General features: G+C 61.4%; 2 protein-coding genes across 2 annotated transcripts; one reads left to right on the top strand and one right to left on the bottom strand.

The window, feature by feature from the left end:
• The first annotated feature begins 558 nt into the window (after positions 1 to 558).
• Lcn9 (lipocalin 9) lies at positions 559 to 2,438 on the top strand. Its single transcript, XM_076843032.1, has 6 exons — positions 559 to 654; positions 1,001 to 1,137; positions 1,398 to 1,471; positions 1,878 to 1,988; positions 2,208 to 2,309; positions 2,416 to 2,438. Exons 1-6 carry the CDS (start codon positions 559 to 561, stop codon positions 2,436 to 2,438), a joined length of 543 nt encoding a protein of 180 aa, XP_076699147.1.
• Positions 2,439 to 22,325: 19,887 nt separating this feature from the next.
• Sohlh1 (spermatogenesis and oogenesis specific basic helix-loop-helix 1) lies at positions 22,326 to 27,261 on the bottom strand. The gene is made up of 8 exons (XM_076844963.2): positions 27,194 to 27,261; positions 26,793 to 26,927; positions 26,241 to 26,388; positions 25,224 to 25,345; positions 24,896 to 24,972; positions 23,801 to 23,981; positions 23,247 to 23,317; positions 22,326 to 22,543 (listed from the first exon to the last, which is right to left on the bottom strand). Exons 1-8 carry the CDS (start codon positions 27,259 to 27,261, stop codon positions 22,326 to 22,328), a joined length of 1,020 nt encoding a protein of 339 aa, XP_076701078.2.
• Positions 27,262 to 27,822: the final 561 nt, after the last annotated feature.

The following is a 27,822-nucleotide window of genomic DNA, read 5'->3' as shown; positions in this document are numbered from 1 at the left end:
GTGACAGACCTAGCTTTGTGTGAGTGGCAGCCTGTGGGCAGCTCCCTCTGTGTCTCTGGAGGGTCGGGTCTTCCCGGTCCTTCGCTGCCTGGCCCAGCTTTGATCTCCTGTGGGAGCCAGGACCTCCCCCACTACCTGCCACCAGCACACCTTGTGCCCGGATGCGTCCAGACACCCGCAGGCTGAGCAGATGTGCAAACATGCCAGGAGATGCTTATCTCCACCTCTTGCCATCCCCTGCCAGGAAGGGCACAGGCTGGAGGCCAAGCCCCATCTGGGCCCTTGACCCTCGCACCCAGTCTCCACAGCCTGGCCTGCTCCTGACTCCCTCTGTCACTTCCTTTCTGACCCAGCTGGACACCAGGTCAAGTAGATGCCAACGTCAGCTCAGGTCAGGTCATGAGCAGTCGAGGGCAGCAGCCACAGGGACCTTAAACTGCATTCCCACGGGCACAGGATGTTGTGGACAGGCAGAGACCAGTCATCCCACAGGGTCTGGAAACCGCAGGGCAGAAGCAGGCATAAAGGGCAGCACAGCCGAGGCACCCACCAGGAAGGATGGCCCTGCTCTTGCTGGTCCTGGGGCTGAGCTTTGCTGGGGCGCAGAAGTTCAACCCGCTGGCTGTCGTGGATAAGAACTACAACATGGCCAGGGTGGGGCAGGCCAGGCTTCTGGGGCATTTCTTCCCCTCTACTTGGGGTCTTTGACCTATGCCAGAGTGGTTCTGCCATGGGAGGCCCTCTCCTCCCCCAGCTGTGACAGAAGCCAAAGGGCCAGGGGGACCTGGGAGGGCAGAGAGGACCTGGGAGGTTAAAGGGGACCCTGGGGGACAGAGGAGACTTGGGAGGTCAGAGGGAACCCTGGAAGGACAGAGGGGGCCTGGGAGGTCAGAGGGGACCTTGGGAGGGAGAGGACCCCTAGTTGCAGCTGACACCTATAACTGGCACCGAGGAGCCCCATGGCGTCCAGGGCTCCCCCTCGTCACACCTTTCCCTCCAGATTTCAGGGGTCTGGTACTCTATTTCCATGGCCTCAAACAACCTGTCGCGGATTAAAGAAGACGGAGACCTGAGGATCTTCATTCGGAATATTGAACACTTAAAAAACGGCAGCCTCAAGTTCAATTTCCGCTTCATGTGAGTGTTGCTGGACGTGGAGGACTGCACCCCTCCCACCAGCACCCGGACTCGCACACTCACACTCTGGGCCCCACCCTCGGGGAGGGGTACTGAGACACGAGAGAGGAGCGGTGCCTGGTGATGGCCCTCTCTGTGGACCCAGCTGAGACCCCCGCGGGACTGGGGCGTGAAGCCGTGCCTCAGGGCAGATACTTCCTGCCACAGACCCTGGGGCTGGGGCCCCACTCCACGCCAAGCGTCACCCCGCTCCTTTCCAGGGTGCAGGGTGAGTGTGTGGGCGTGAGCATGGTCTGCCAGAAGACGAACAAGAACGGAGAGTACTCCATCTCCTGTGAGTGCGGGCAGGGTTCTTCCTGGTCTGACAGCCAGGGGTCCTTCTGCCCGGCCTTGCCCTGTTTCTGGTGACCACTGACTTAAGGCACTTTATGAGACCCCTGATACCCTGACCCCAAAGCAAGAGGACCTAGCCTGGCTCCCACTCAGGGGCTCCCAGACCAGCTCCTCTTGGGAAGCCACGGGCTCAGGCCCACCGGGGGGCTGGGGTGGATGGAGAGGGGGCCAAGGTGCCCTGCTGCCCACACTGCCACACAGGAGACCCATCTGAGCTGCTCCTGTGCTCCCACTCCCCCTCCCTCTTGGTGGTTGAGGGCCACCACACACAGTGACCCCGCATTGGTCCAGGACCTGGGGGGCGTGGGACGTGGCGGTGGGATGTGCTGAGTGGCATCTCCACACAGACGAGGGGGAGAACAAGGTGCTGGTCTCGGAGACGGACTACAAGATGTATGTCATCTTCGACATGCAGAACATCCGCAATGGGACCGAGACCCGCGTGCTGGCGCTCTACGGTACCCCAGCCCCAGCTGTCCCAGCTGTTCTGCTCTGAGACAGGCGCCATCCTGGGCGGGTGGGGGTCTTCCAAGAACCCCAAGTCTGAGAGGTGGGTGAATGGGGGCTTCAGTATCCCTCACCTACCTGCTGGCACAAGCCCCTCTTGCTGGTCAGCAATGCAGCCCTGCCCAGGCCCTCCAGGCGCTCCCCAGACATGGTCCCAAACCTGTCCTCAGGGCGGATCTCAAAGCTGAGCCACAACTTCCAACACAGATTTGAAAGAGTCTGCAGAAAGTACAGACTGACTTCCAAAAACATCATAGACCTGACCCAAGAAGGTAGGGCTCCTGCTTCAGGCCAGCGCAGGCTGCCTGGCCCAGCAGCCCAAGGGCTCAGGGTCTGGGGGAGGCCCAGCAAGCCAACCGGGGGCCTTTGTCTCCCCAGATCACTGCTACTCCAAGAGGTAGAGCACCCAGCCAGGCCCTCGGTGCGTGAGCTTCCTGGGTGCAGGATGGGCAGCTCAGGGTGGCAGGTGGAAGCGGATGGGGTTGCCTTGGGGCTGATGTCAGAGGGCAGGGTCCCAGCCCAGAAGGACCGCCAGCACCACCTCTTGAGGCCAGTCTCAGCCACCTGCTGGGGTCTCCTGCAGAAGTAAGGGAGCATGGAGCGCCTGGTACAGGGGCAGATCACTGCTGGAGCCAGGGCCTCGGCAGGCTGGTGGGACATGGGACCTGGGCAGAACAGAACCCCATGCTGTAGGAGTGTCCTGGGCTTCTGGGCAGAACAGTGGGGTTTACTCTCTCAGAGCTCTGCAGCCAGGGGGTCCAGGACTTGCAGGGCCACGCTCCCCCGGGGCTCCACGGGACCCTTCCACCTCCTCCAGCTGCTGATGACTCCGTGTCCCTTGGCAGCATTGCTCCAGCCTCCTTGTCTGTGTCCCTTCTTCCCTCTCATCAGCACCTGCTAGGTTTAGGGCCCACCCAATAATTAAGGCAGGTCTCATCTCCAGACCCAAATGGACCGCTGCATGGAGCCCCTTTCCAGATGAGTCCCAGCCGGGGTCTGGGCATCTCTCCTGGAGGCCACCATTCAGCCTCCCGAGTCCCTTCTCAGGAACGAGCCATGGTCCCACAAGATCACCTCCAAGTCCTCCTTCCCTTCCCAGAGGCCACCCCCATTGGACCTCCACATCAGCTCAGCCTGCAAGTCCTTGAGGTCAGGAGGAGTGGGGCTGGCAGCCCAGGGAGAGGGCTGACCCACGTAGGCACGAGGCCCTCCCCGCTGCGTGGTGGTGAATAAAGAGGCAGCAGCCCAACCGCTGTCCTGTGGGTCCCAGGTGATTGTTGGCCCTGCTGGGAGTGAACACTGTCCCCTACTCACCCACCACCAGTGTCCCCGCAGCTCCATTCACAGGCACCAATCATGGGACGCGGCCTGAGGTCCCTCAACAGGTGCAGCTGAGCAAACTCTGTCCATCTGCACCGCGCTTAGCCATGGGGAGGATCAATGCGCGCGCGCCTGGCGACCCTGTGGGGAGGCGGGGGCAGATCAGGTTTCCAGCCTTCAGCGGTAGAGCTGCCCAGAATGCTAAGTGTGCAAAGGGACACCCGCGGGCACCAGGTGGCTGTGCACTCTGTGCCCATGGTGGCTGCACACCTGCACATGGGACAGGGCACAGAACTACACCCAAGCACACAGAAACACACTCAAAAACACAACCCCACACTCACACCAACACACACATACACCTACTCCCACACTCCCCACAGCCAGGCACGGTCACACACACCACGCTCACAGGCTCACACTCATGCAGGAGTAGTCACACACATAACCACTCTATAGTCACACACACTCACAAAACACACACTCAAAGACACATGTTCTCACACTTTCCCACTCACCGGCAGACCGTCACATTTGCAGGCATACACTTGCTCCCACAGCCTCATACCTCTCTCCACCTCACACACACTCATACATGCTGACATGTACACAGACTCACCGACTTGTGCAGAAACTCAGAGAAACACAAACTAACATCACAAGTATTCACACATATTCTCTCAGGTGCACATACAAACACCTCCACTCACACACACATGCACACACACCCTCTCACACACACGCACATACATATTCACAGTCAGGTGGAGTCCCTCACATATGCATGTTCACATTCATGCCGACACACACGTGCACATACACTCAGGAGCATACAAAAAATCACAGCCTCGCCCACTCTCACACTCACTTTTACACACCCTTTCCCATTCTCACACTCACTCTCACACCCTACCCACTCCTACACTCACAGCTTTGCTCACTCTCTCACTTTCACACTCATTCTCTCACACTCATTCTCACACACCCTGCCCACTCTCACACTCCTCTCACACACCCTGCCCACTCACACTCACTCTCACACACCCTGCCCACTCTCACACTCCTCTCACACTCACTCTCACACACCCTGCCCATTCTCACACTCATTCTCTCACACTCATTTTCACACACCCTGCCACTCTCACATTCCTGTCACACACCCTGCCCACTCTCACACTCACTCTCACACACCCTGTCCACTCTGACACTCCTCTCCCACTCTCACATTCATTCTCATACACCCTTCCCACTCTCACACTCCTCTCACACTCACTCTCACACTCCTCTCACATACCCTGCCCACTCACACTCACTCTCACACACCCTGCCCACTCTTACACTCCTCTCACACTCTCACACTCACTCTCATACACCCTGCCCACTCTCATACTCTCTCACATACGCTGTCCACTCTCACACTCCTCTCACACTCACTCTCACACTCATCTCACACACCCTGCCCACTCTCACACTCACTCTCATACACCCTCACACCCTGCCCACTCTCACACTCCTCTCACACTCACTCTCACACTCATCTCACACACCCTGCCCACTCTCACACTCACTCTCACACAGCCTTGCCCGCTTTCACACTCTCACACTCATTTTCACACACCCTGCCCACTCTCACACTCCTCTCACACACCCTGCCAACTCTCACACTCTCACACTCATTCCCACACACCCTTCCCACTCTCACACTTACTCTCACACACCCTGCCAACTCTCACACTCCTCTCACACTCCTCTCACACTCACTTTCTCACACCCCACCCACTCTCACACTCATTCTCACACTCACTTTCTCACACTCACTCTCACCCTGCAGTGCACAGGCAACAGCACCCTGTCCATGCAGGCAGCGTCCATGTCATGCAAGGGTGGTGTCCTTAGCTGGGCACACGGCCAGTGACCTGGGAGGCCAGCATGGGCCCTGGAACTTGGCTGTGGTCTTCCTTGCGACTGCATGAGTATCTTGGTCCTCTCCAGATAAAAGCTGAAATGAAAGCTCTTGGCCTCTGAGCCCAGGACAGGCCCACGGAAGCCTGCCAGCCTCTGTCCCTCGGCCCTGGGCAGTCCCCCATCTCCGCGGCCCACCTGGAAGTCAGGGTCCCCCCAGATCCCCAGGCCCCTACTGGGTGGTGGACGGTGGGGCAGCCTGGAGGGCAAGGAGTGGCTCCCTGACCAGAGCACCCCAGTATGAGAGCAGCTGGCCCCACCCCAAGTCCCTTTGAAGGGAGTCAGGGGGTTGGACCACCTGGGTGGTCAGGCCCAGGGTTCTATGGTAGACGCAGGGGTCACTCAGTACCCACACTGCCCAACACATCCCAGCACCAGCACCTGCTGGTGAAGGAGCCAGGTGTGGGTGCTTCAGGACCAGGCGCCGCCCCCCTTCCCTTAGGCACTGTGGGGTCAGAGGCTGGCAGAGCTCATCCTCAAAGCAACCTGCCAGGTGGGCAGGGTGGGAGGGGCTGGCTGTCCCACAGGCCTCTCGGGTTTCCAGCTTCCCATCCATTCCTGGTCCAGCCCACTGAGCCACACAAGGGACACACAGGAAGTTGCAGGGTGGCACAGGAAAGGTGCAGCCAGCCCTGGAGCCAGGAGTCCCCCAACAGGCACCAACAGCCCGGGGCAGGAGGCTGCCCTGGGAGGGTCCTGGTCAGCCAAGTTCACAGGAACCCAGGCCCCTCTCAGAAAGAGAAGGGGACAGAGTGGGAGGAGAGGCTTCTATGTTGGCATGCCCAGCACCTGTGGTGGGCAAAGTCGGCACTGGGGAGCAGCGCCCAGCAGGACGCACCCACGATGAGATGGGAACAGCCCTGAAGAGGTGCAGGACAAGTGCTGGGGGATGGGGCCACCACTGACCAGACCCCTGGCCCGGCGGCAGACACAGCGCCTGCTTAAGGGGCTGCCGGCCATGGGGAGTCACCTGTCCCAACACCAGCAGGTGTGCCCATGTGTCCACTGCCTGCAGCCACGCCGCGCTCAGCCTCCACCAGGGACTTCGGGTTCTGCCACTGTCTTCCTATCTCCCTTTGCTCTTCGGTCTGGAGACAGCTCGGACACCCAGTTGCGCATACAGATACTAGCACCTGTCCCTCGTGGTCACACCTGTGTTGCACGCACAGCTCTTCCAGCTCCCTCCGCTTCTGCCTTCCTGACCCAGCCACAGGTGCTCCAGCAGGTGCTCCTCCACTGACTGCAGTGCCAGGATGGAGCCAGGGCCCCCAGGCTCCTGCACTCCTGGGTGGACAGCAGCGCCCAGGTCAGGGGCGCACTCCGGGTGTCCTGCCCACTGCTCTGCAGCACCTGGTCTCACCTGCCACACCGCTAGCCATTCCTCTAGGGTGGGCATTTTGGATGCCCAGATCCCCCCAAGCAACATCCCACTTTCAGGCCTGAGGGTGTTGCCAGAAACTTCCAAATGACTCCCCCTGGCCCTGCCCTAGGCCCTGCCTCCCACTTCAGAAGGAGACCTAACCTCACTGTAAGAGGAGACCACTGCCCTGAGTCCCGGGCTCTGTGCCCAGCCAGGCAGTGGCCTGGGGCTCCCACTGGGTCACCGGCAGCTTCCTCCCCTCACCGCCTGTCCACACCCCTCACCGCCTGTCCACACCCCTTGCCATTTTGCATTTGTCTTCCTCTTGTTGACTTTGAGCTGTGTTGGCCATCAGCCCACTTCTGCCCGCCCAAGAGCACCAGCCGTCCACCCCTCGGCTCTGGCCTTCCGCCTGGTTACCCTCGTCTGTCACAGGAAACTTAATCTTTAAGTTCCTACCTGCCCCGGGCTGTTTGTGCCTGTTGGGGAAGTCCTGGCTCCAGGGCTGGCTGCACCTTTCCTGTGCCACCCTGCAGGCAGCCTGACACTACTCCTCCCTGGACTCCCAGCCACTCACCAGCTCTGTGACCTGGCCACCTCCATGCCTGCTCCTCACCCACGAGGCCTGGGAGATCCGGGCCTCTGCTCCTGAGGATGACGCTGTGAGGACCAGGCCAGGGCCTGTGGATATGTTCTGAGTGCCGTGGGCGAGTGCTTGTGTCCAGGGAGCACTGGCTTAGGATTGGCACTGCCATGCTGGTGGGGGGGACAGTCATGTCACTCCAGTAAACATGGGTTCACAGAGCAGGTGTCTCCTGGCCATCACTGTGCTCTCCACAGCCCCCAGAGTCTGCTGCACAAATGCTCCCAATTAAATAACCCATAAGGAGGGTCCCCACGCAGAGTCAGGAGTGAGGACCAGGGTCAGGGCTCTGCTCTGAATCCGGATGCTGACCCATTAGAGCCTCTGTGTTGTCCTTAAGGATTAACATTCAAAACCAGAAAGCACCTACAGGGCCGTGTGTGGACTATGGATGGAGGTGACCTTGCCATTGTCCTGGGGGAAAGGACATGGGCATAGGAGGCCAGGAGGCTGCACTGGGAGGGTCCTGGTCAGCCCAGTTCACAGGAACCCAGGCCCCTCTCAGAAAGAGAAGGGGACAGAGTGGGAGGAGCCCTGGGTTAGCCACCCAGACCGTGGGCAGACCTGCTGGGCCCCACATACAGGACCAGGACGCCGGGCATGGTGGGCATGTACTGCCATGGCCTCCTGCAGCTCTGTCCCTCCTGAGGACCAGGGCCCAGCACCCCTCACCTGCAAATCTGGGTGGGGAGTGTCAAACCTGGGGCCAAGGAAGCCAAGGATGAGGCTCTCAAATGACCTGCTCTCTGATCTCGGAAGGCCTGAGGGACTCACCCGGGCAGGTGACCCCAGAGAACCCCGCAGGTGCCAGAGTAGGTTGGCAGCATAGCAGAGCTCTGGGCTCTGCCCCCAGCCTTCTTCCACTTGCTCCCTGCGTTCAGCTGGGCAAGGGCAGAGTCCAGGAGAAGCCCACGGGGGAAGGCTCCCAGGAGGTGGCCCCAGGTGGGGTCTGTGAGGGACTGCGGCCGGCAGACGGGACGGCCTGGGGAGAGGCATTGACTCTGCACCCACCCTGCCCCCGACAGCACAGCCTCTGAGCTCCTCCTGAACACCAGCCCAGTGCCTCCTCTGGGGGACACAGTGGGCATTTTGCCTGGGCCTTGGGAATGCTGCAGCACTGTCCCTGGAGGGTCTGGCAGAGGGGACAGGCCCTGAGGTCACAGGAGTGAGGACCAGATGTAAGGTGCAGAGCTGGGACTGCAAGGAAGGCCAGGCTGACCGCTGTGGGCACATCACATGGCAAGGCCCCTGTGTCCAGCACCCCGACACCTGTGGGTGGAGGCCTGGACGGCATCCTGGGGGCAAGGCCTGGGTCTTGCCAGACTCAGCAAGCAGCCCCAGGATGCCGGCCATGAGAGCATCGCTTCAACCTCTGCTGTACCCTGACATTCCTCCTAGGCCCAAATGCCCATTTCTGACTTTCTACCTGGAGGACGGCCACCCTGCTGCAGCATGAGCGCATCCTACCAACCATAGCCGAGAGGACGCTGTTTCCAAACAAGGCCCCATCCCGAGGTTCTGGGGTTGGGATGTCCGCCACGTGCACCTTGGGTATGTAGGCAACCCTAGCAGACTTCAGTCCTGCTGTGCCAGCCGGGAGGGCAGCTTCCTGGGCACACAGGGCTCATAACACCTGGGGGATGTCTTGGGCTCCTGCGGGACTGTCCTCCCCGCTTGCCGCCCACAGGTCTCTGTCCACGGCTTGTGTCCACCTAATTATGTTCCAATAATTGTGCAATGCAGAGGGTGCCCCAATGTGACCCTGATACCACTCAGGCCCCGAGCTGGCTGGGTCCCAGCGGCTGTTGATTCTGGAAATGGGCTCTGTGGGGACAAGCCAGTGCTGGCATCCAAAGCAACAGAGAAGCCAAGAGACAATGGCTGGCTGACATTTTGGAGGATTAGTGCCCCCACTCGGAGAAAAGCTTTCCTGGTGACCTTACCAGGCACCCTGACCACAAGCTATATAGATGGCATCCTGGGGAAAGTCCCCAACTGCCACCAAACCCAGACAGAGCACACAGTAAGGATGCAGCCCCTCTTGCTTATCACAGGCCTGGCACTGTCCTGTGGCCTCCAGGCCCAGGACCAGGCCTCCAAGGAGAAGGAGGCAGACCCCTCAGAGGTAAGGGGTAGAGGGCAGGCAGGGCTCCCAGGAGGCACAGCAGGACAGGGCTGGAGGACAGTGTCACAGGGAGCATGTGGACACAGTGGAGGCAGCACAGAGCCCTGGAGAGCACCCACAGGCTGCCCCTTCTGAACACCTTCAGGCTGCAGAACCCTAAGACGGAATCTCTGCCTGGGCCTGACGTACCCCGTGCACCATGTCCCCTGGTTGTCCTGGGGGCCTGGGACCCACCAGCCTGCTCAGTGCCTCAGGGGGCTCCTGCACAGGTCTGGCCTAGTGCTGACCGTGGATAAGGGGGTAGCTTCCGGGGAGGAAGGAAGCCCCGCCCCTCAGTCCTCCCTGCTTGCTGCCCACAGGTCTCTGGGCCCTGGCACATGGCAGCCCTGGCCTCCAACAGCACGGCCCTTATCCAGCCTCGCAGGCCCTTCAGGGTTTCATCAAGGCTCTGGACATAACAGACAGCAACCTTCATGCAGTTCTCCTTGTGCCGTGAGTCCAGCGTGGACAACCTGGGGGGCGGGGGGACTGACCTGCCCTCTCTCAGCTGCTGTCCCCTGACACTTGCCACAGTCACTGTAGGCTGCCCATGGGCTCAGGTCACCTCAGGGCTTCTCATAAGGCTGAGCACTCACAGGTGTGTGCAGGAGCAAGTGTATCTGTCAGCGCTCCTCCCTAGGGTGACCTGTTAGGGTGACCACAGCACCCAGTTTCCAGGGAGGCAGGAGCCTACAGTGGAGGCCGACATGGTCCCAAGGCAGCGTGGTCCCACAGTGGGAAGCCCAGGGGATGCCCCCACTCGACTGCAGGAGGAGCAGCAGTGCCAGCTCATGACCCTGGTGGCCTTCAAGACCCACGTGGAGAACCAGTTCAGCCTCGAGTGTGAGTGTGAGTGTGAGTGTTCGCCTGTGGCATGGCCTGGAGACGCGGGGCTTGGGCTTGCAGGTGTGGCTTGCACTAGGCATCCCTGGGCAGGCAGCTCTGGGCCAATGCCCACTGGGCACTGGCAGCCACTCTCAGGGGGCAGAGGAGGTCCCTGTGCCTGGCCCCACCACACCTCCTGCCCCTGGGGCCCCACAGGGCCTGGCGCCAGCCCTAAGCAGAGGTGGTGGGGGCTCAGCCGCAGGGGTGGACAGGTGTGCCTCCCAGGGCCCATGGCCCCAAACCTGTGTGAGTCCTGGCCTTCACAGACCGGGGACACGACACACTTTACCTGGTGACTATCTGATCCTCTTCCTAATCTATGAGCACCGAGGGCCAGCGCAGCCTGGAGGCCAGCCCAGGAAGGGCCTCCTGAGGGAGGAGGCAGGCGGGAGAGCAGGGGACTGGTCCAAGGGTTCTGCTTCCAGGGGCCAATCAAGGCAGGTTTGTTTTCTCCTAGACAGGGTGGCAAACTCCCCCCAGGGCCAGTCAACGTTCTCCTCCCCTCTGGGCCTCCCCTCCCCACCCAGGGGCTCTCCTTTCCTCGCCACAGATGGGGACTGCCCACCTAGATGGGCGCCCTCCCCTGGTCCGAGAGCAACGCTGAGCCTCCCCCGTGGCCCAGCCTCCCCCGTGGCCCAGCCTCCCCCGTGGCCCAGCCTCCCCCGTGGCCCAGCCTCCCCGTGGCCCAGCCTCCCCCGTGGCCCAGCCTCCCCCGTGGCCCAGCCTCCCCGTGGCCCAGACTCCCCCGTGGCCCAGCCTCCCCGTGGCCCAGCCTCCCCCGTGGCCCAGCCTCCCCCGTGGCCCAGCCTCCCAAGGAGCCCAGCCTCCCAAGGAGCCCAGCCTCCCCCGTGGCCCAGCCTCCCCCGTGGCCCCTGCCCCAGGCCTGTCAGAGGAGCCAGTGGGGGGCTCCCTCCATGTCCTGTCCTGCCATACTGTCCCCGTGGCCAGCAGGGGAGGCTCCCACAGTCCCTCTCCTCCCAGTGCAGGAGCTCCCTGCAAAGTGGGGGATCCAGGACAACATTGGGAGCGTCTCGAGGACCTCGGCCGCCTCGGGCAGCAGATCCAGCCACTGCAACTCTCAGGCAAGGCCGTACCCTCCCTGCTCTGCTTGGCTCCCTGCCCTCCAGTGGCCTGCCTGATAGCCAGGGGCAGCTGGGGTGGGGCCAGGCCTGGGCTGATCCAGGCCACTCTGTCCCCTCAGACCACTGCCAGAGCTCAGACTCTAGGACTGCCACACCTGCAACCGGTGGGTGACGGCTTCCCCTCAAGAGGACCCAGGCAACCTGTCCCTGGAGTGGGGAGGGAGCCAAAGCTGGGCACCGGGGGAGGCGTGGGGCTCGCGGGGACTTCTGCTAGCCCACCCCTTCTAACCCTCCAGGAAGCCCACCACGAACACCTCTCCTGTGCAGCCCCCTGCCCCCAGAGGGGCCTGCAGTGGGCCGCGAGGCGCCCAGGGGCCCACGTCTGCAGACAGTCCCTCTGCACCAGCCTGTAGGGCTCGGCCCCTCCCCATCCCTGCTTCTCGGCCCTGGCCCTTCCTTGCTCCATAAAGGATCTCATCCAAGGTGACTCTGAATCTGTCAGACTGCAGGGGATATTTCTTCTCATCTGCAGAAACAGGTACAGAAAAAGAGGGAGCGTCTTCCCCAGTCCAGGCATCTGACAGGAGCAGCTGGGCCCTCCCCAGAGTTGTCAGCCTTCACCAAGTGATGAGTGCACAGTGCCGAGTTCCACTTCACAGGCAAACTCGTGTCAACTAGGACTCCTCAGCTCAAAATACAGAAACCTTACACAGACACACAAACAGATGCGATTTATTGGCTCTCTCGTCTGAAAGGTGCTGAGGGACCGCCTGCAGGCCCAGGTGGATCCAGGCCCAGGTGGATCTCATCCCAGCCATGCCTCTGCCGGTCTCGGCCTCTCTTCTCCACGGTGCAGCCAACCTTCTTGGGCTTTGCCGTCGGTGGTGAACTCGCTGGGTCAGGCCCTCCCAACACCAGCTGCAGCTCTTGCGCCACTCAGTGGCCTGGCCTGTATCCCATGTCCTTCCTAGAGCCAGAGGGGAGGCAGCTAAGAGGGACAGAGGGTGGCTCTCAAGAGAATCAGGTCTGTGAACTGAGGGGTGAGTGGATACACGAGGGACTGGGTGCCCCCCCCAGGACACCTTGGGCTCTGGACCCTTCCAGGCCACAACCCCTTTGCCAAGGCCTCCTCCCCCCAAACACCCAGTCCTCCAGGGGGCCGACCCAGAGCCCGGGTCACAGGGCTGGGTGCTGGTGGCCCTGCCGCACTGGGGCTGAACAAAGCCGGGCAGAGGGAACTGCAGCCACATCAGAACACTGTCCGCCCCGCCCTCCGGACAGCCCTGTGGGGAGGACCAGAGGGCAGAGGGCACTGACCTTCCTGTGGGGCTGCACCACACAGCACCTTGAGATGACACTCACAGGGAGCCAGGGCTTTGTCCAGCCTTGCGGACAGTCCCCCACACTACTGTCCTCAAAGCCACCTGGGAGGCTGTGGCAGAAAAGGCCAGGGTGAGCAACTGGCCCCGTTACAAACCAGCGACTCACCAGGGGAGAGCCTGAAGAGCCAACAGACCCACAGGCTCCCGGGCACGCAGAGGCGGCTGATTAACGCAGCAGCGGCATGCCAGATCTGGGGATATCCAACCTCCTTCCCGTCCTCAGATCACTGACAACATGACAGCTATTGAGTTGGACACCCACACCTCTTTGAGCCAGAAACTCCACTTTGGACAAACTCCTGTGGAATTGCCCCATCTGTGGTGACAGAGGAGACTGCAGGCACCACAGTTGCCAGGACTCCGACCCAGCAGGCCCAGGCAGAACGGGGTCACCAACCACAGAGCCACCCAGCAGGCACAGATGAGTGACCTCCCTCCCAAGGAACCAGGGCAGAGGGCAGCAGCCCAAGGCCCCCACAGGCCAGCACTGGCCCTGGTCCCTTCCCTGTCCTTGAAGCCACCTCCTGTGCTCACAGGAGAGCCCCTTTTGCAATGAGGAGCAGCCTGATTCTAGAATGGCAAAGACCAACTAAGACCTCTAAACGACACTTGTGATTGTCTTCTGTCCACAGATCAAAGTAAATGAAAACCAAAAAGGGGACATGAAAGAAAGGACGGGCAGGCCTGGGGGACGCAGCTGTCCCCACCCGCCTCGGCTGGGCGGCACTCACGGGTCCACAGCAGATTCTAGCACCAGGAAGCCCACAGGGAGACACGGGACGAAGCAGGGTAGAGGACAGCACTGGAGGAAGTGGGAGGGGCGGGAACCACGCTGGACAGGGCAGACTGGGACCTCGGGGACGTTATGGAGACGGCGTGAGGGTGCCCACCCCAGTGTGAATGGCTGTGCCTCTACAAAGGCTAAGGAAGCCAGCGTGGAGGTGCGTCCTGCAGTCCTGGCTGCTCAGGGGCCTGAGCTGGGAGGGTCACTAGACCCAGGAGTTCAGGGCCAGCTGGGGCAGCACAGTGAGCCCGTGTTGGAAGAGGGGGAAAAAGTTCAGACTAATTTTTATGCTACACGTATTTTACCATAATTTTTAAAAACTTGGAGACAAACTATGCAGATCACACCAGGCGGGATAACAAGCAGCAGCAGCCATCTACCACAAGACCCAGACCACAGCACACACAAGGATACTCACTAGGCCCTGCTCATGGGCCTTGTCCCCTCCAGCGAGGGTCAGCCCAGCCGTGCAGAGCGGCTGAGGCTGAGGGGGAGGACCTGCCGCAGGCGAAGGCTGGAGACCTGACAGCCGGCCACCAGTGGACTTGCACCCTGAGCTCTGGGAGCATTGTCCAGGGAAGGGCCAGGGGTGTGGGATGAGGCCAGCCAGGAGCACCTCTGACCTTCCTCCCTGCTGCACTCCAAAGAGCAAGCCAGAAACAGGAAGGGAGCCTCACCCGGCAGGACCCAGGCACCCCCAGCAGGTCAGGAAGGGGGCCACCCTCGGGCACCAGAGCAGCGTGGGTGACTGGGAGAGAAGCCAGACCCCTGTGCACCTGCTGGGGGCAGTGGGGAGGAGTGCTGGGACAGCCCCCACCTGTTCACCCAAGGCGCACTCAGCGCCTCGCTGGGATGGATAAAGGGGGGCCGAGAGGCTCTGCCCCAGCTTGAGAGTCAGGCAGGAGGGGCCCCAATAAACAGAGAACCCAGCAGTGGGCCAAGGACTGCCCATGGCATCCAGGCTCAGACCAACTCACCCCAGCCGGCAGCCGGGGACAGTATCCCTGAGCTGGAAAGTCTCCTAGACTGGAGCAGGTAACATGGCCACCTAGAGACTTGGAGAACAGTCAACCCAGGGCCACAGCAGCTCCAGCTCCCTCTGCGGCTGCATTCCTGACAAGTGCCCAGCCCACCCAGAAACGTCCCCATATCTGACACTGCCCCCCTCACGTGTGCCTGCTGAGCTGCCAGAGAATCTCTGCAGCATCTGGGGCCTTGTCTCCTTTGGGTTGACCACCCTGAAGTCAGCATGTGGGCTGAGACCCAGGAGCCTGCCGGGCGGACACCCCCAGGACTCCACTGGGGGCATTTCCAGACCCAAAGACTCCTTGCTTCCTGCAAACCTAGGAGTCCACAGCCCAGCAGGCAGGCTGCTCCCAGAAGTGGGTGTGTGTCGCTGAGCACCTGTTGCAGACACCGGGAGCTGCACGCCTGCTCACGCACATGCACACAGACACACACGCACACACACACGTGCACACAGATGCACACGATCTCCTTGTTTCTTCCTGTGGTTGACCTGGGAACCCCAGGTAATGGGGCAATCCAGGCCCTGACGAAGCTCAAGGTCACGTCCACAGGGCCCAAGGGCTGGGGCTGGGCTCTCTAGACACCGTGACAGCTTGGGTTGGAACAAGGGGAGCAGGAGCCAAGATGTGAAGAGGTATGGGCGGCAGTGGACATGGAGGACGCTCCAGGTTGGAGGGTTCGGGAGGTGCTGCCCTTGCCCGGGTCCTCCTGGGCTGACATCAAGACGGGTGCAGGGCCACGCTGCCTGGCTCCAGGGCTCCCCCTCGGCCAGCAGCTCCAGCTTCCTCTGCGGCCGCTTCTGTGTCCAGTCTCTCGGCCTCCCTCTCCTAAGGGTGCTTGGGATGGCGTTTGGCCTGGGGCTGAGCCAGGGTGACCGCCCCATCTCAGGTCCTGAAGCCCCCACATCTACAAACCCCTGCCCCCAGCTGACACTCACAGGCCACATGACAGGTGTGGGACCTTGGAGGTCGTGGCCCACGGACGTGGAAAGGCAGATTTTCGACTGAGAAACGTCCCCCAGGAGGAACAACACCCTGTAATCGTAAAGGGGGGGGCTTTCCAAGAAGAAGGAAAAGCCACAACGAGTGTCAGGTGTGGGAAAAAGCAACTCTCAGATGAGGGCCAGGTGGATGCGGTCACACCCGCAGCCCGTGTTGGTGCCTCTCTACTGCGGTGGCCTCCTGGGGTCGTGCTACCAACCACCCACAGACTCAGAGGTTCAAACAAGAGAAATTTACTCCTACACAGTCCTACGGGCCAGGAGCTGAAGCCCAGGGGACGGCAAGCCTGCTGAGGCCAGGGAGGCCCTTCCTGCTCCAGCTCCTGGTGGCGCAGGGACTGAACCCAGGAGTGCTCTGCCACGGAGCCACATCCCCAGCCATTTTTATAATTTATGTTTTGAAACAGAGTCTCGTAAGTTGCCCAGGCTGGCCTCTAACTTACAATGCTCCTCCTGGACCCCCCAAGTCTCTGGGATTACAGGTGTGCACCCCCGGGCCCGGCATCTGGGACACCATCCTTAAGTCCCTCCCTGCCCTATGTCCACAGCACCTGCTCCCTCTGGGTGTCCCAACTCCCTCTGCCCCCAACTATGGAGACAGTAAAAAGACAGTGATTTCCAGGGGCTGAGGAGGAGGCAGGACGAGGTGGCACTCGGGGACTTCTAGGGCAGTGACAATGAGATACTGCCATGTTGGCACAAGCAACTGCACATCTATCGACACCACGGAAGGTGCAGGACTGAGAGGGAACCCTCAGGAGGACTGTGGACCCTGGGTGACACCGTGTGCCCACCGTAACAAACGCACCACTCTGGTGGGGACGCTGACAGAGCAGAGGGCAGGGGCATTACACACGGGAACCCCGCGCCCTGCACTCAGTCCTGCTATGGACCCAAGCCACCCTGATGAAATGTGCAAAATACACCCACATGCACACACCCACACACATACGCACGCACGCACACACATGCACATGCACACACCCACATGCACACACCCACACACACGCACCCACATGCACACACCCACACACGCATGCACGCACACACATGCACACACATGCACATGCACACACGCACATGCACACACCCACATGCACACACCCACACACACGCACCCACATGCACACATGCACACGCACGCACACAGTCTTCCTGTTTCTTCCTTGTCAGGACGCTGGTTGCACCTGGGAACCCCAGGTAAGGCCTGAAGTAAGCACAAGGTTGATCCACAGGGCCCAAGGGTTGGGGCTGGGCTCTCTGGGCACCGTGACTTAGGCTAATGGTGGGGACACTGGGTGAGAATCAGTGAGGAGGCCAAAGACCTGAACACACAGGGCAGCCCCTGCTCCTAACAGGTCCCCGCAGGGGTGGCTGGGCAGCAGCGCACACGGCTGCCCTGTGAGAAACCATGGCTCACCACATCCTCAGAGGGTCTTCGTCCCTCTGGGGCGAGGGTTTGTAGATGTGGTGGGCTTCAGGACCTGAGGCAACTCGGGAGCTGATGGCTCAAGGGCGTGAGTTATTATGCCGACTTCCTGCTGAATAAGTACACTGTGAAGTTAGAACAACATTCAGAGCCCATACGCCAGACAACAAGCACGGCACCCTCAGCTGGCACAGATGAAATCCCAGCCGAGAGGCTGCGTCACTCCTCACCCATGGAGCAGCTAACTGAAGACAGAGTCATCGGGCTTGCTTGCAAGGACACAGAACCAAAATGCATGTGTCGTCAGTCACAGCGCAGAATGGCCTGGCCACCCTGCAGGGAAAGGAGACGAGACGTCCCGTGACTTGGCAGTACCATCCTAAACGCTGAGTATGGGGACAGCTGTACGTCTCCAAAGGACATGCACAGGCAGCAAAACCAGAAGAACAGAGGCGAGCAGAGGAACAGGCCCGGAAGGTGGTCCCAGGAGCATCCCCAGAGGTGCAAGGGAGTCCCCATGACCGCACTTGGCCCACAAGCTGCCACAGAAGAGCCATGGACCAGAACCAGCAGGACTACCAGCACATTCTGCAAAATCAACAAAGATCAGCTGTTCTATAGACTGAGAATGACCACCGTCCACCCAGCAATCCCCCTTCTGCACACGTGGACACCCGAAAACAAAGGCCAGGTCTCAACTGCATCTGCACACGCACCCTGGTGCTCCGGGCAGCAGCAGTCCCAAGAGCCACCATCACAAACAGAGGAGGGATGACCCACACGTCACATACACCACAGCTCTCAGCCTCAGCAGGAGGAGTTCCGACCCCTCCACAACACGGACGAAGCCTAGAGATGTACGTGGAGTCACAAAGGACAGACCCCGAAAAGCCATCTTGAAAGAAGCAGGGTGACTCCCGGGTGATTGTCACAGACATTGCAACCAGCCATGCAGCGCCAGTCTAGAAGACTGTGCTCTGTGCTGTGCCATTCTACAAATCCCAAAGGCAGGCGAGCGGAGGTCAGGGCCAGGAACGCCATCCAGCAGTAAAAACACATCGGTGGACACGGAGGCCTGGTGGTGGCCCGGGACAGATCCAACTGGGCCACTCAGATGCTGATGGACTGGGGCCACATCCTACACCTGCAGTGAGGGCCTTGGCAGAGTTAAAGTCCCTGGGCCTTTGTGTTGGCAGCCATGGTGCAAGTGGACACACCTGCAGGGTGAGAGCAGGAGCAGAGCTGTCCCCAGCACAGGGCCACTTCAGGAGGCAGGCAGAGACTTCCGGGAGGTGATGTGACCCCTGAACTACTCCAACTGATACAGGCCAGTGAGGCCCATCCCACAGGCAGGGCAGGGAGCCGGCACTCCTGTCCCTGTCACAGGGCCGGGGGGGCAGGACGAGGTCTGACCTGGAACATGGAGGGAGGGAGAGCCCCAGGGACGCACCTTGGGGGTCCCAGGGGGGTGGACTTCGGGCAGTCCTTAACTGCCACGACTTGCCAGGTGTTCCCACCCTGGCCCAGCACCCATGGTCTCCACCTGGCAGTGGAAGGTGAAAGGAGGTGCCCGGCAGGTGGCCCAGGACAGTAGTTCAGGGGTCACGTCACCTCCCGGAAGTCTCTGCCTGCCTCCTCCAAGGGCACACCAAGCACCCCTAGTTGCCCAAGCACCTTGGGTTCCTGGGATGAGGGCAAACGTGCCAATTTCCACAGCCCTGGGTGCAGGCCTTAAGGCCCAGGCCAGGGCCTCACGAACTGTAGCAGCTGCTACAGGCCAGCTGTGCTCTGGCACCTTGGCAGCTCCAAGGTGCTGGCCTCTGCCGTCCTGGATGAGTGATGGCCACTGAGCCTCAGGGGACTGCCTTGAGATTGTGCCAAGGAGAGCTCATCACTGTGCAGGCAGGGCCACCAGCACCTCCTCTCAGGCAGGCGCGTGCCAGGACACAGCCCAGAGAGCACTAGCACAGAGTGACCAGCTGAGCCCAGGGACACTTGGGGCAGCCACATCGCTGCCCATCTGCAGGGACCATGCTTCCCGTGGTGAGGGGAGCTGAGCCAGGGGCTGTGTAGCAGGGCAGAGTCTGAGGCAGCACAGAAGGACCATGGGTGGGGATACGGGCCCCCAACTTGCCACCTTTGAAGGCTTTGAAAGAGGATCAACCTTTCACTGACCACTGACCCTGGGGTACCTGCAGCACCTAGTTTAACACCTGGGGCAACAGAAAGGGCCAACCAGCCAACTCCAACTCCGGGAAGTGACAATGTGGCCGTGACTGTCCCCAGGCCCTGCCATCACTGACCACAGGCTGCGTGGTCCCAGGCCTCTCCCTGCAGCTGTTCCACATTCTCCTTTTCCCTCCCCTCAGTGCTGGGACTGGACCCGTGTGTGCTGCAACACCCCGCAGGATCCTGTAAGAACACCTGCTGTTGGACTGGGGGCCCACCCTTGATGCAGGAGGGTCTCATGGTCCTCAACTAATGATACCTACAAAGACCCTGTTTCCAAATAAAGTCATAATCTGAGTTTCCAGGAAGACATGGATTCTGGGGGCCACTGCAGCAGGGAAAGGGAACACCCTGTGAGCCCACCAGTGTGGCGGGAAGGGCCAGTCCTGGGTGTGGACTCTGCCTGCAGGAACCTGGCCACTCTGGGGTGAGGGGGCTCCCAGCCCAAGGACCTCAGCACTCTTCCTGCACCCAACAGGCAGGGCCTCACCCAAGGCCTGGCACCAGCCATCTGCACAGAATCCTGGGCCACCAGTGTCCAGGAACTCAACCCTGTAGCAGGTGGGGAAGGTGACAAAGAGGAAGCTGTACCCCCACCACAACCTCGGGAGCAGGAGGGACAGAGACCCCTGAGCAGCCACCTCCAACAGGAGGTAATCAAGCCCCAAGGACCACCACACATGCCACGGGCCCCTGAGATGCTCTTCCAGAGACCCCAGCCCCTGTCCTGGCTGGTGGACACGAGCATGGCAGAGTCTGCCCACAGGCCCTCCCCACCTCCAGCCCTGACATGCACGTCTGCCAAGACCCTGCAGAGAGGCAGGGTCCATTCCGCCTGGGGCCTCCAGGACTCCCCTCCCACGCTGTCCAGCTCCTGCCCAGCTCCCCCACCTGGCCACTGGCAGGCAACGTCTCCACCAAACAGCCTTTTGAGGCCTCACAGGGAGGGTGTTATCCTACCCCTGGCCTCTAAGCCACGTGGGGACCTGTGGACTCTAGGAGTGTGCCGGGGATGGTGGTGACGGTGGCCAGGCTGGAGCAGGACTGAGGATTTCCTCCCCAAGCCTGGAGAGGGCAAGGCCGGCCTCTCCTCTGCCCCCGCGGGTGGGCCCTGTGTGGAGGAGTGGGAGTTCACGGACAGCAGGGTGCCCAGGAGAACCTGGGCAGGAGCTAAGTGGGAGAGGCCACTGTCCTTCCATCCGAGTGGAGGCTGTGCAGCTGCCCCAGCCTCCAGGGCAAGGAGGCTTTCCTTGGTGCAGGAGTCCCGGGAGGGGCGGGGGCAGAAGAGCCGCACAAGGCTGGGCACACTGTGGCTCCTTGTAGGAGATAGACCCCGCCAAGCTCCGTGAGGCCAGGCGGCCCTCCTCCTGCACCCTGGCTGGGGGCCACATCAAGGCCCCACCCCCTCACGTCCAGTTCCCCTGGGCTGCTGTCACTACGCACAGAGGGGGTCAAGCCCTGGAGCCCCCACACCCTCCTCCATGAAGGGACTAGGACTCTAAAGTCTGAGGCTCCTGCAGCTCCAAGCCTCACTGGCCTCCCAGCCCCTAAGCAGGCACTGCCCAGTCACTGCTTGAACCCCCTGAGCCAGGCTGGACCCCAGTATCATTCTCAACAGTGGCTCAGAAAAGAGAGGAGACCTGCAGGCCTCCTGGAATGGAGTCTGTCCCTCACCTTCTGGGGAAGTCAGGGGCCAGGCCAGTGTCCTGCCTGTCCAAGCCCTAGGGCATCCCCGTCAGGTCTGTGCACAAGCCTGAGTCCTCCCTCATGGGCTACAGGTGAGGCCGGCCTCAGGTGGGCCTCTCAGGCCTGGCTCTGGCACCTCAGCTCAGCCAGAACCAAAGCTTCCTGTGGCCACAAGTGAAGGGGTCTGACTTAGAAGCCCAGAGGTGCACAGGGTGCCTGGAGGCCTCATCCTGGAACTCTGAGGATCTGCATGTTTCTGGGATGCAGCAGCCGAGACCCCTGACCATCACTGTACCTCTGCACCAGGTTCTTGTCATGATCCTCAGACCAGGAGGGGACAAGAGGGTCAGGAGGATGCTGGACCACAGGTGAGAGCCACACCTCTGGTGTCCACCTGGACCCAGCCCCTGCCAAAGGACCCCAGCGGGCACACAGATGGGCTCCTGCCAGCCCTGCCCTGCTCCAGGCTGAGGGGCTCGTCCTCCTACACCTAGGGTTTGTGACGACCTTGCTCCACGCAGCCAGCAAGTGCCTCCCTCCCACACCAGCAGCTCCAGGCCTCGTCAGAGTGACTCAGAGAATGAATGGAACCTTCCGCCGGCTGCGGCTGCGGGGGCGAGGAACCCGGGAGGCTGAGCCTACACTCAGAACTCTATCTTCTTGGAGAGCTGAGACTGCTCTGGCCCCCAGAATTCATTTGTGGGGGTGGGGTCACAGGACCTGGGGCCTTGAGTCCAGATGGAGACAGAAGGGCAAGACTGCTGTGCCCCAGAGGGAGGGCTTGCTTCCCCTGCTGGCTGGAACGGAGTCCCTCCACCAATGTGGGGGGCAGGCGGCCTTGGCCCAGGGTCCCCACAACCTCATCGTGGCCAAGGCAGCCATGGAAATGGTGAGAATTTAGCCAGCCCCTCCCTTGGGCACCCTGGGCTGGGAGAGGGACACGAGGGTCATCCTGAAAGGACCCCACACAGTCCAAACACCCGGCCCACAGCTCTGAGGGACGCTGAAGAGAACAGCAGCCCTCAGACTACCCTCCCTGGGAGCAGGACCCAGAGCTGCAGCCACCCCCACCCAGCCTGGGTTACTCAGGGACGTCACCGTGTGGGGCAGCTGCCTGTGCTCTGAATGGAGGTGGCGCATCTGCCTGATGAATCGGATTCATTACACAAAAGCCACAGGGTTTGTTCTCCTCCAGGAAAATCGCTTTCCCTTTTTAATATCCAGCCTCCGGGCGCACAGCCCTGCCAGGCTCGCTCAGATTAGGGCACAGCTGCAACCCAGCCCAAAATAAGGCACCCGCACGTGAGGGACACACAGGGCCCTCTGACAGTGGCTAGCAGGCAAGGAAATCAGGGAAGATGCCGTCCACCTCCTCCCGCAGTTCAAGGCCCCAGCTGCCCAGGTCAGAGCCCCACAGCTCCAGGGGACCATCCTGGAGCTCCGGGGAGCCAGGCTCAGGGTCGCCCAGGAAGGCTGGCTCTGCCCGCTGTGCTGGGCTGCTCCGGGCTGGGGCCCAGGGTGGGACAGTGCTTCCTCTTCCCTCCAGGGACCCTGGGAGCAAAAGGTACATCAGCAGAGGAGGAGGGTGCCCTGGACACTGGGGCAAGTGGGCAGGGTCAGGGCACACAGTGGGGCTCCCTCCGCCACCCTCTATTCCTCTGGGAGGGTAAGCCCTGCCTCCCCGTGATTCCCAGTCCACCAGTGCAGAGACCCTGCTCCCAGCCAGATTGTGAGGGTATCCCAGCTCTAGGACCTAAAGGGGAAGACCGACACCCAACACGTGACGCATCCAGATACCTCCAAGGGCCTCTGTGACGATGTGGGGTTGAGAAAAGGCCCAGGACCCCACACAGCCCAGTCCACAGGTCAGATGTCCACACACATCTCAGGCTCACAGGCATGCTCCTCACACGCACGCCCACGTACTCTTGCTCACAGTGGTCACAAGCAAGCTCATAGGCATGTGCGTGCTCACTCGCATGTATGTTCACACTCAAGTGTGCTCATTCTTACACATCGTCACATGAGCATGCACACACACGCTCACACACATGCTTTACCTCTGACTCTCCCTGCCTGTCACCCTGACAACCACCAGCCAGAGGGAGGTGGAGACCCAGACACACTCTGGAAACTGCAATGTGCACAGCCAGCTGGGCCCGGGCACGACCACCCTAGCTCCGTGGAAAGGGCTGAGGCCCCAGTGCCCGGGCTGGCATGGGCGAAGGCAACCTGGACCATGGTCTCCACTCACCCAGCCACCAGTCAGGACTGGCCGTCAGCAGGAAGGACGTCCCATCCTCCACACTGGATCCTGACACAGACCTGAAAGTGAAAAACCCCCAAGAGACCACCGATGGACTTAGGCCCAAGAAGCCACTTCATATCCAAAAGGGCTCCAGCCCCCACGGGAACACGTGCAGAAACCACCCACTGCTGCACTAAGGGGTGCAGGCGGAGCCCAAGTCCAGGCCTGTCCCCAGCACCCCTGCTGGTTCCTCTCCAGTGCAGCCTTGCTCCCTCCCACGCCCAGCTGGTGTGCGCTCCCAAAACACAAACTCATTTGCCGTCAGCCAAAACAAGAGACGATTAGGAGACAAAAGTGTTTTCAGAAACACACATTAGAAAGCCACACGGGCAGGCAGCTGGTCCCGGCCTGACCGCCTGAGCCCCCCTCAAAGACCTGCTGGGCACCAGAGTGGAAGCTTCCAGGTGAGGGGAAAGGCCCAGGGTGCGGCAGGCCGGCTCGGTAAGCACGCTCACGCGCACACTCCCCACACACGCACATGCACGCCCATAGGCACCCACCTGGCATCTGCCACAGGTGTCAGGGCTGCCTCCTCAGCCAGCCCACCTGGGGATGTGGGGACTCTGGCTGGGGGCCCGGCCTGGCCCAGACCATCAGGAGCCTCCTGGCTCACCTTGGGGGAGCTCGGCCACTGTGAGTAGGGCGGCCAGCATGGGGGCCGGGGCACCAGGCTGAAGGGCTCTGAGGAGGGGGGACACAGTCAGCAGGTCACCTGTCTGCTGCCCCCATGCCCTCTTGATTCTGACCAGAGTCCAGCCCCACAACAAGGACACATGGAAGGGGCCCCAGAAGTGGGCTACAGACAGGTGACCAGGCAGAGGGCTGCCCAGAGGCAGGGGCTTAACACCTGGGGAGCAGGAAGCCTCAGGTCTGGGATCCCTTCCACTGAGCCCCTGTGGCCTGCCACAGGACCGCTGCAGCTGGCCACGCCAGCTCTGCCCACAGCAAGCCTCACCCACGGCAGCGGTACATCTGTGGGGTCACGAGGTATCACCCGGCAGCAGAACCATTTCCAGGAGTGGCAAACACATCTGAGAGGTGACAAACAGCCAGGAGGGCCAGTGCCATCAGGGTCAGGGTCATCACAGGTGCCCCTCAGGGTGACCCCAAAGCCACCTGACAGAGCTTGGCTATAGTAGCCTCAAGGAAGGAAGGTGGCACAGGGGACGGTGGCTGGAAGGCGGCAGGCCTGAGGTGGGTCCCCACAAGAGTACCCCTGCAGCAGAGGCAGAGGGTGGGCACAGCGGTGGCCAATCTAGCCACAGGACCACCATGGACAGCCAGGGGACGCCAAGAACAGCCAACGGTGGCTGCTAGAACTAGACATGGAATAGGTCAGCCGGGTGCCCAAGATGGGCGGAGGGCCTTGGTGCAGCCCCATGGCCCCTGGAGGAAGACAGGAGGAAGTGGGGCGTGTCCTTGGGGAGTGGAGGTGGTTAGGACCAAGGCAGGGAGTACCGGGCTACCTGAAAAGAACACCATCAGCACGGGTCCCCGCACACAGACAGTGTGAAAACTGGACCTGCACCCAGGAAAAGCGCTCCCCACTCTTAGGGCTGGAGGTCTCCTGACTTGCCCTGGACGTGGTCACTTACCCAGGAGGGAGGGTGGCCCGTCCAGCACCTCACTCTTGTCCACAGCCAGGGTCACACAGCTCAGGGGGTCCTGCTGCCTGGACAGTGTACACAGGAGGGTGGGGGATGCTGAGCCAAGTACTGAGCACCCCTCCCCCACACCAGTCCAGTCCCTCATATCTGCTAAACATGACACCTTTGGAAACATTAGATCCTAACCAAGTGACAGTGAGTGATGCCGCTGGTATGAGTCGGGGCCTAAGCAAGTTTCTAGTTCTCGAGACCACAGGTGACTCTGCTGTCCCTGGACATCCCCTAACCCTTAGGATGGGCCCCAGGGGACACTAACGGAGTCACAGTGGATGCTGCCGTCCCAGGGTCAGGCCCACCGGCTGGAATCTGGCTCGCCAAGGTCAACTGCAGAACTTCCTCACTCCACCTGTGCCAAGCCTCCCTGGAGGAAGCAGGAACCTGGAATTCAAACACACACACACATGGGCCAGGCGTGGTGGTGCCCTGCTGGCAGGCTGAGGCAGGAGGAGCACAGACTCAAAGCCAGCCTGGGCACTTCAGTGAGACCCTGTCACAATTTAGTTGTAGCTGGACACAAGTCCAACTTTTATTTTTATGTGATGCTGAGGATCGAACCCAGGGCCTCACACATGCTAGGTGAGCGCTCTACAGCCGAGCCCCAGCCCCAGCCCTCAATTTTGGTTTTAATTAAAAAACCAACGAAGATAGGGCTCAAGATGTGGTCAGTGTTGGAGCACTTGCCTGCATGCACAGTCCCTGCGTTTGATCCCCAATACCTCAAACAACACACCAATCACAAGGTCAGCTGGGAGGCTGTCAGGGCTCTGGTCGGAGCAGCTGTCCCACAGGTGACCAGCAAGCCAGAGCTTCACACAGAGCTCACCCTGCACTCAGGACAAGGCTGCAGGCACAGGGTGACACCCAGGCCTCGCCCTATCCCCATCTGGCCCCCTGTCCCCGCACATGTGGACACCCCCCTCACTGTAGGTGCTATGGAGACTTGGTGAAGCCCTCACGCCTCACAGGCCCATGTCTTCTCTCAGGCAAAGCTGCAGGGAAAGGGTCTATGTGGCGCTCCGCCAGGGCAGCATGAGGAGACCCTGATTCTCCCCAGTACTGGCATCAAGCATGGGGCGACTGATCACTCAGCAGGACCGGGGAAGCAGGTCCCCTCCCAGGGGAAGAATAGCAACAGGAACAGTTTGAACAAAGTGCCCTGCAGAAGCCGCAGCCAGCCCAGGCTGTGGAGGGAGGCATGAAGCTGGAGGGGACACTGCCCCTGAGCGACGCTGGGCCATCCTTGCCAGACCAGGTCCACACACCCACAACTCACAGCATGCTGCTCCCAACCAGGAACCAGGGTGTGGGTGAGCCGAAGAAACTGCACAGCCATCTCCAGGACGGAGGCCATGTCCTCCCGCCGGCCATCGAACTGGGGCAGCAGGGCCCGCAGGCGCTCACAACTCACAGAGATCCGCCTCCTGTGCCCAAAAAAAATAAAAAAATGTCCACAAACCCATCCAGCCTCCACCAGAAGGGGCAGCAGCTGCTGGAACCCCAAGGACCTCTCCCTGGGAACCAGCAGAGGCCAAGGCCACTAATTAACTCTCCAGCCGTCTGAGCTGAGGGTTTCTAGGAGTCAGCCTGGCCATCCCAGAAGGACCAGAGTGTGGACAGCGGTGAGACAGTGTACAGGTCTAAAGGATCCCAAACGTACAACCTCCAGATGCCTGGGCTTCAGGCCACAGGGTGCTGCTGGACACCCCCCACGTGGATTTATCTTGGTCAGTTGGCCCTGGCTGCCTGAGGCCAGGAGGCAGTCACAGCCCCCACCCCTTAAAACCAGGCGGGGCCAGGAGGGCTCCTCCACAAATTGGCCACTCACCTGCGCTCCCTCTCACTGAGTACGTTCCTAGGGAGACTGGAGCTGAGGCCCTCTGTCACTGCAGGATCCTTGACCCGGGCAGGTACCTGGGTTGGGTCCTGGAAGCTGGCCAGGGTCCCGGACAAAGAAGAGCCGCTACAGAGAAGAAGCCAGGACCCCCCAGGTTGTGAACCCCAGAAAAGACCATCAGGAGCCCCAGAAGTAGTAACAGGTGTCTATAGGGGGTGGCTGGGGAAAAGCGGAGCACACGGCCGGCCCTGGTCGGCACGGGACCCTCCCCCTCCTCCCCCAGGAGCAGGGTGGGGCCTCTGCCACAGGTGCTCCAGGTAGAGTGAAGATGGTAGTCCCTTGGCAGAGGCCTCGGGACCTGACACCCTCACACCCCTCTCACAATTCTTTACCTGCAACCCCCAAAGCCAGGGACTCTGGGGACCCCAGCCCGGAGCTCAGGGCCGCCGCGAGACGCCATGGGAACCAGGTGTGGCGGCGGGAGAAACAAACGGGACCCGGGCAGCGACCCCACGCTCAGTCCGCGGCCCCGCCCCCTCCCGGACGCCCGCCCTGCCCACGTGCTCCGCACGCCGCGGACACCTGGCCCCGGCCCCCACGGCCCCGCCCCGCCCTGCGCGCCCCGCCCCGGCCCGCGCGGCCACCTACGGGAAAGTTCCCCCAGGCAGAGGTTGCCGGGAAGTGGCGGGCGGCTCCACCCTCCCCAGGCCCCCGCGGGACGCCCAGGGAGAGGCCAGCGCTCGCCTTGCGGAGGGTCCGCTCGGTTGCCGCTCGGGCTGGGTCCCTGCCGCCCTTGGATGCCCCGGGTTTCGGGGCGCGCCCTGTCTTCGGGGAACTCAGCCTGGAGCTGAGGCTGGTCTGCGAACTGTGTCGCAGGACGAGTCGAGCCCCTATCTTCCCGAGCTGCGCCATCCCCTGCACCTTTTTCTCTGCACTACCACCCCCCCCACCCCGCCGAGCACCAAAGCCTGGGGGCGCCTGCCAGCCCTTCCCGGGTCACGCCACCGCCCACGTGTCCCGC

The sequence above is a fragment of the Callospermophilus lateralis genome, chromosome 2 (assembly GCF_048772815.1).
Source record: "Callospermophilus lateralis isolate mCalLat2 chromosome 2, mCalLat2.hap1, whole genome shotgun sequence".
In the NCBI taxonomy this organism is placed as follows: domain Eukaryota; kingdom Metazoa; phylum Chordata; class Mammalia; order Rodentia; family Sciuridae; genus Callospermophilus; species Callospermophilus lateralis.
Note: the sequence above shows the minus strand (reverse complement) of the source record. Positions and strands in the feature narration are given on the sequence as shown.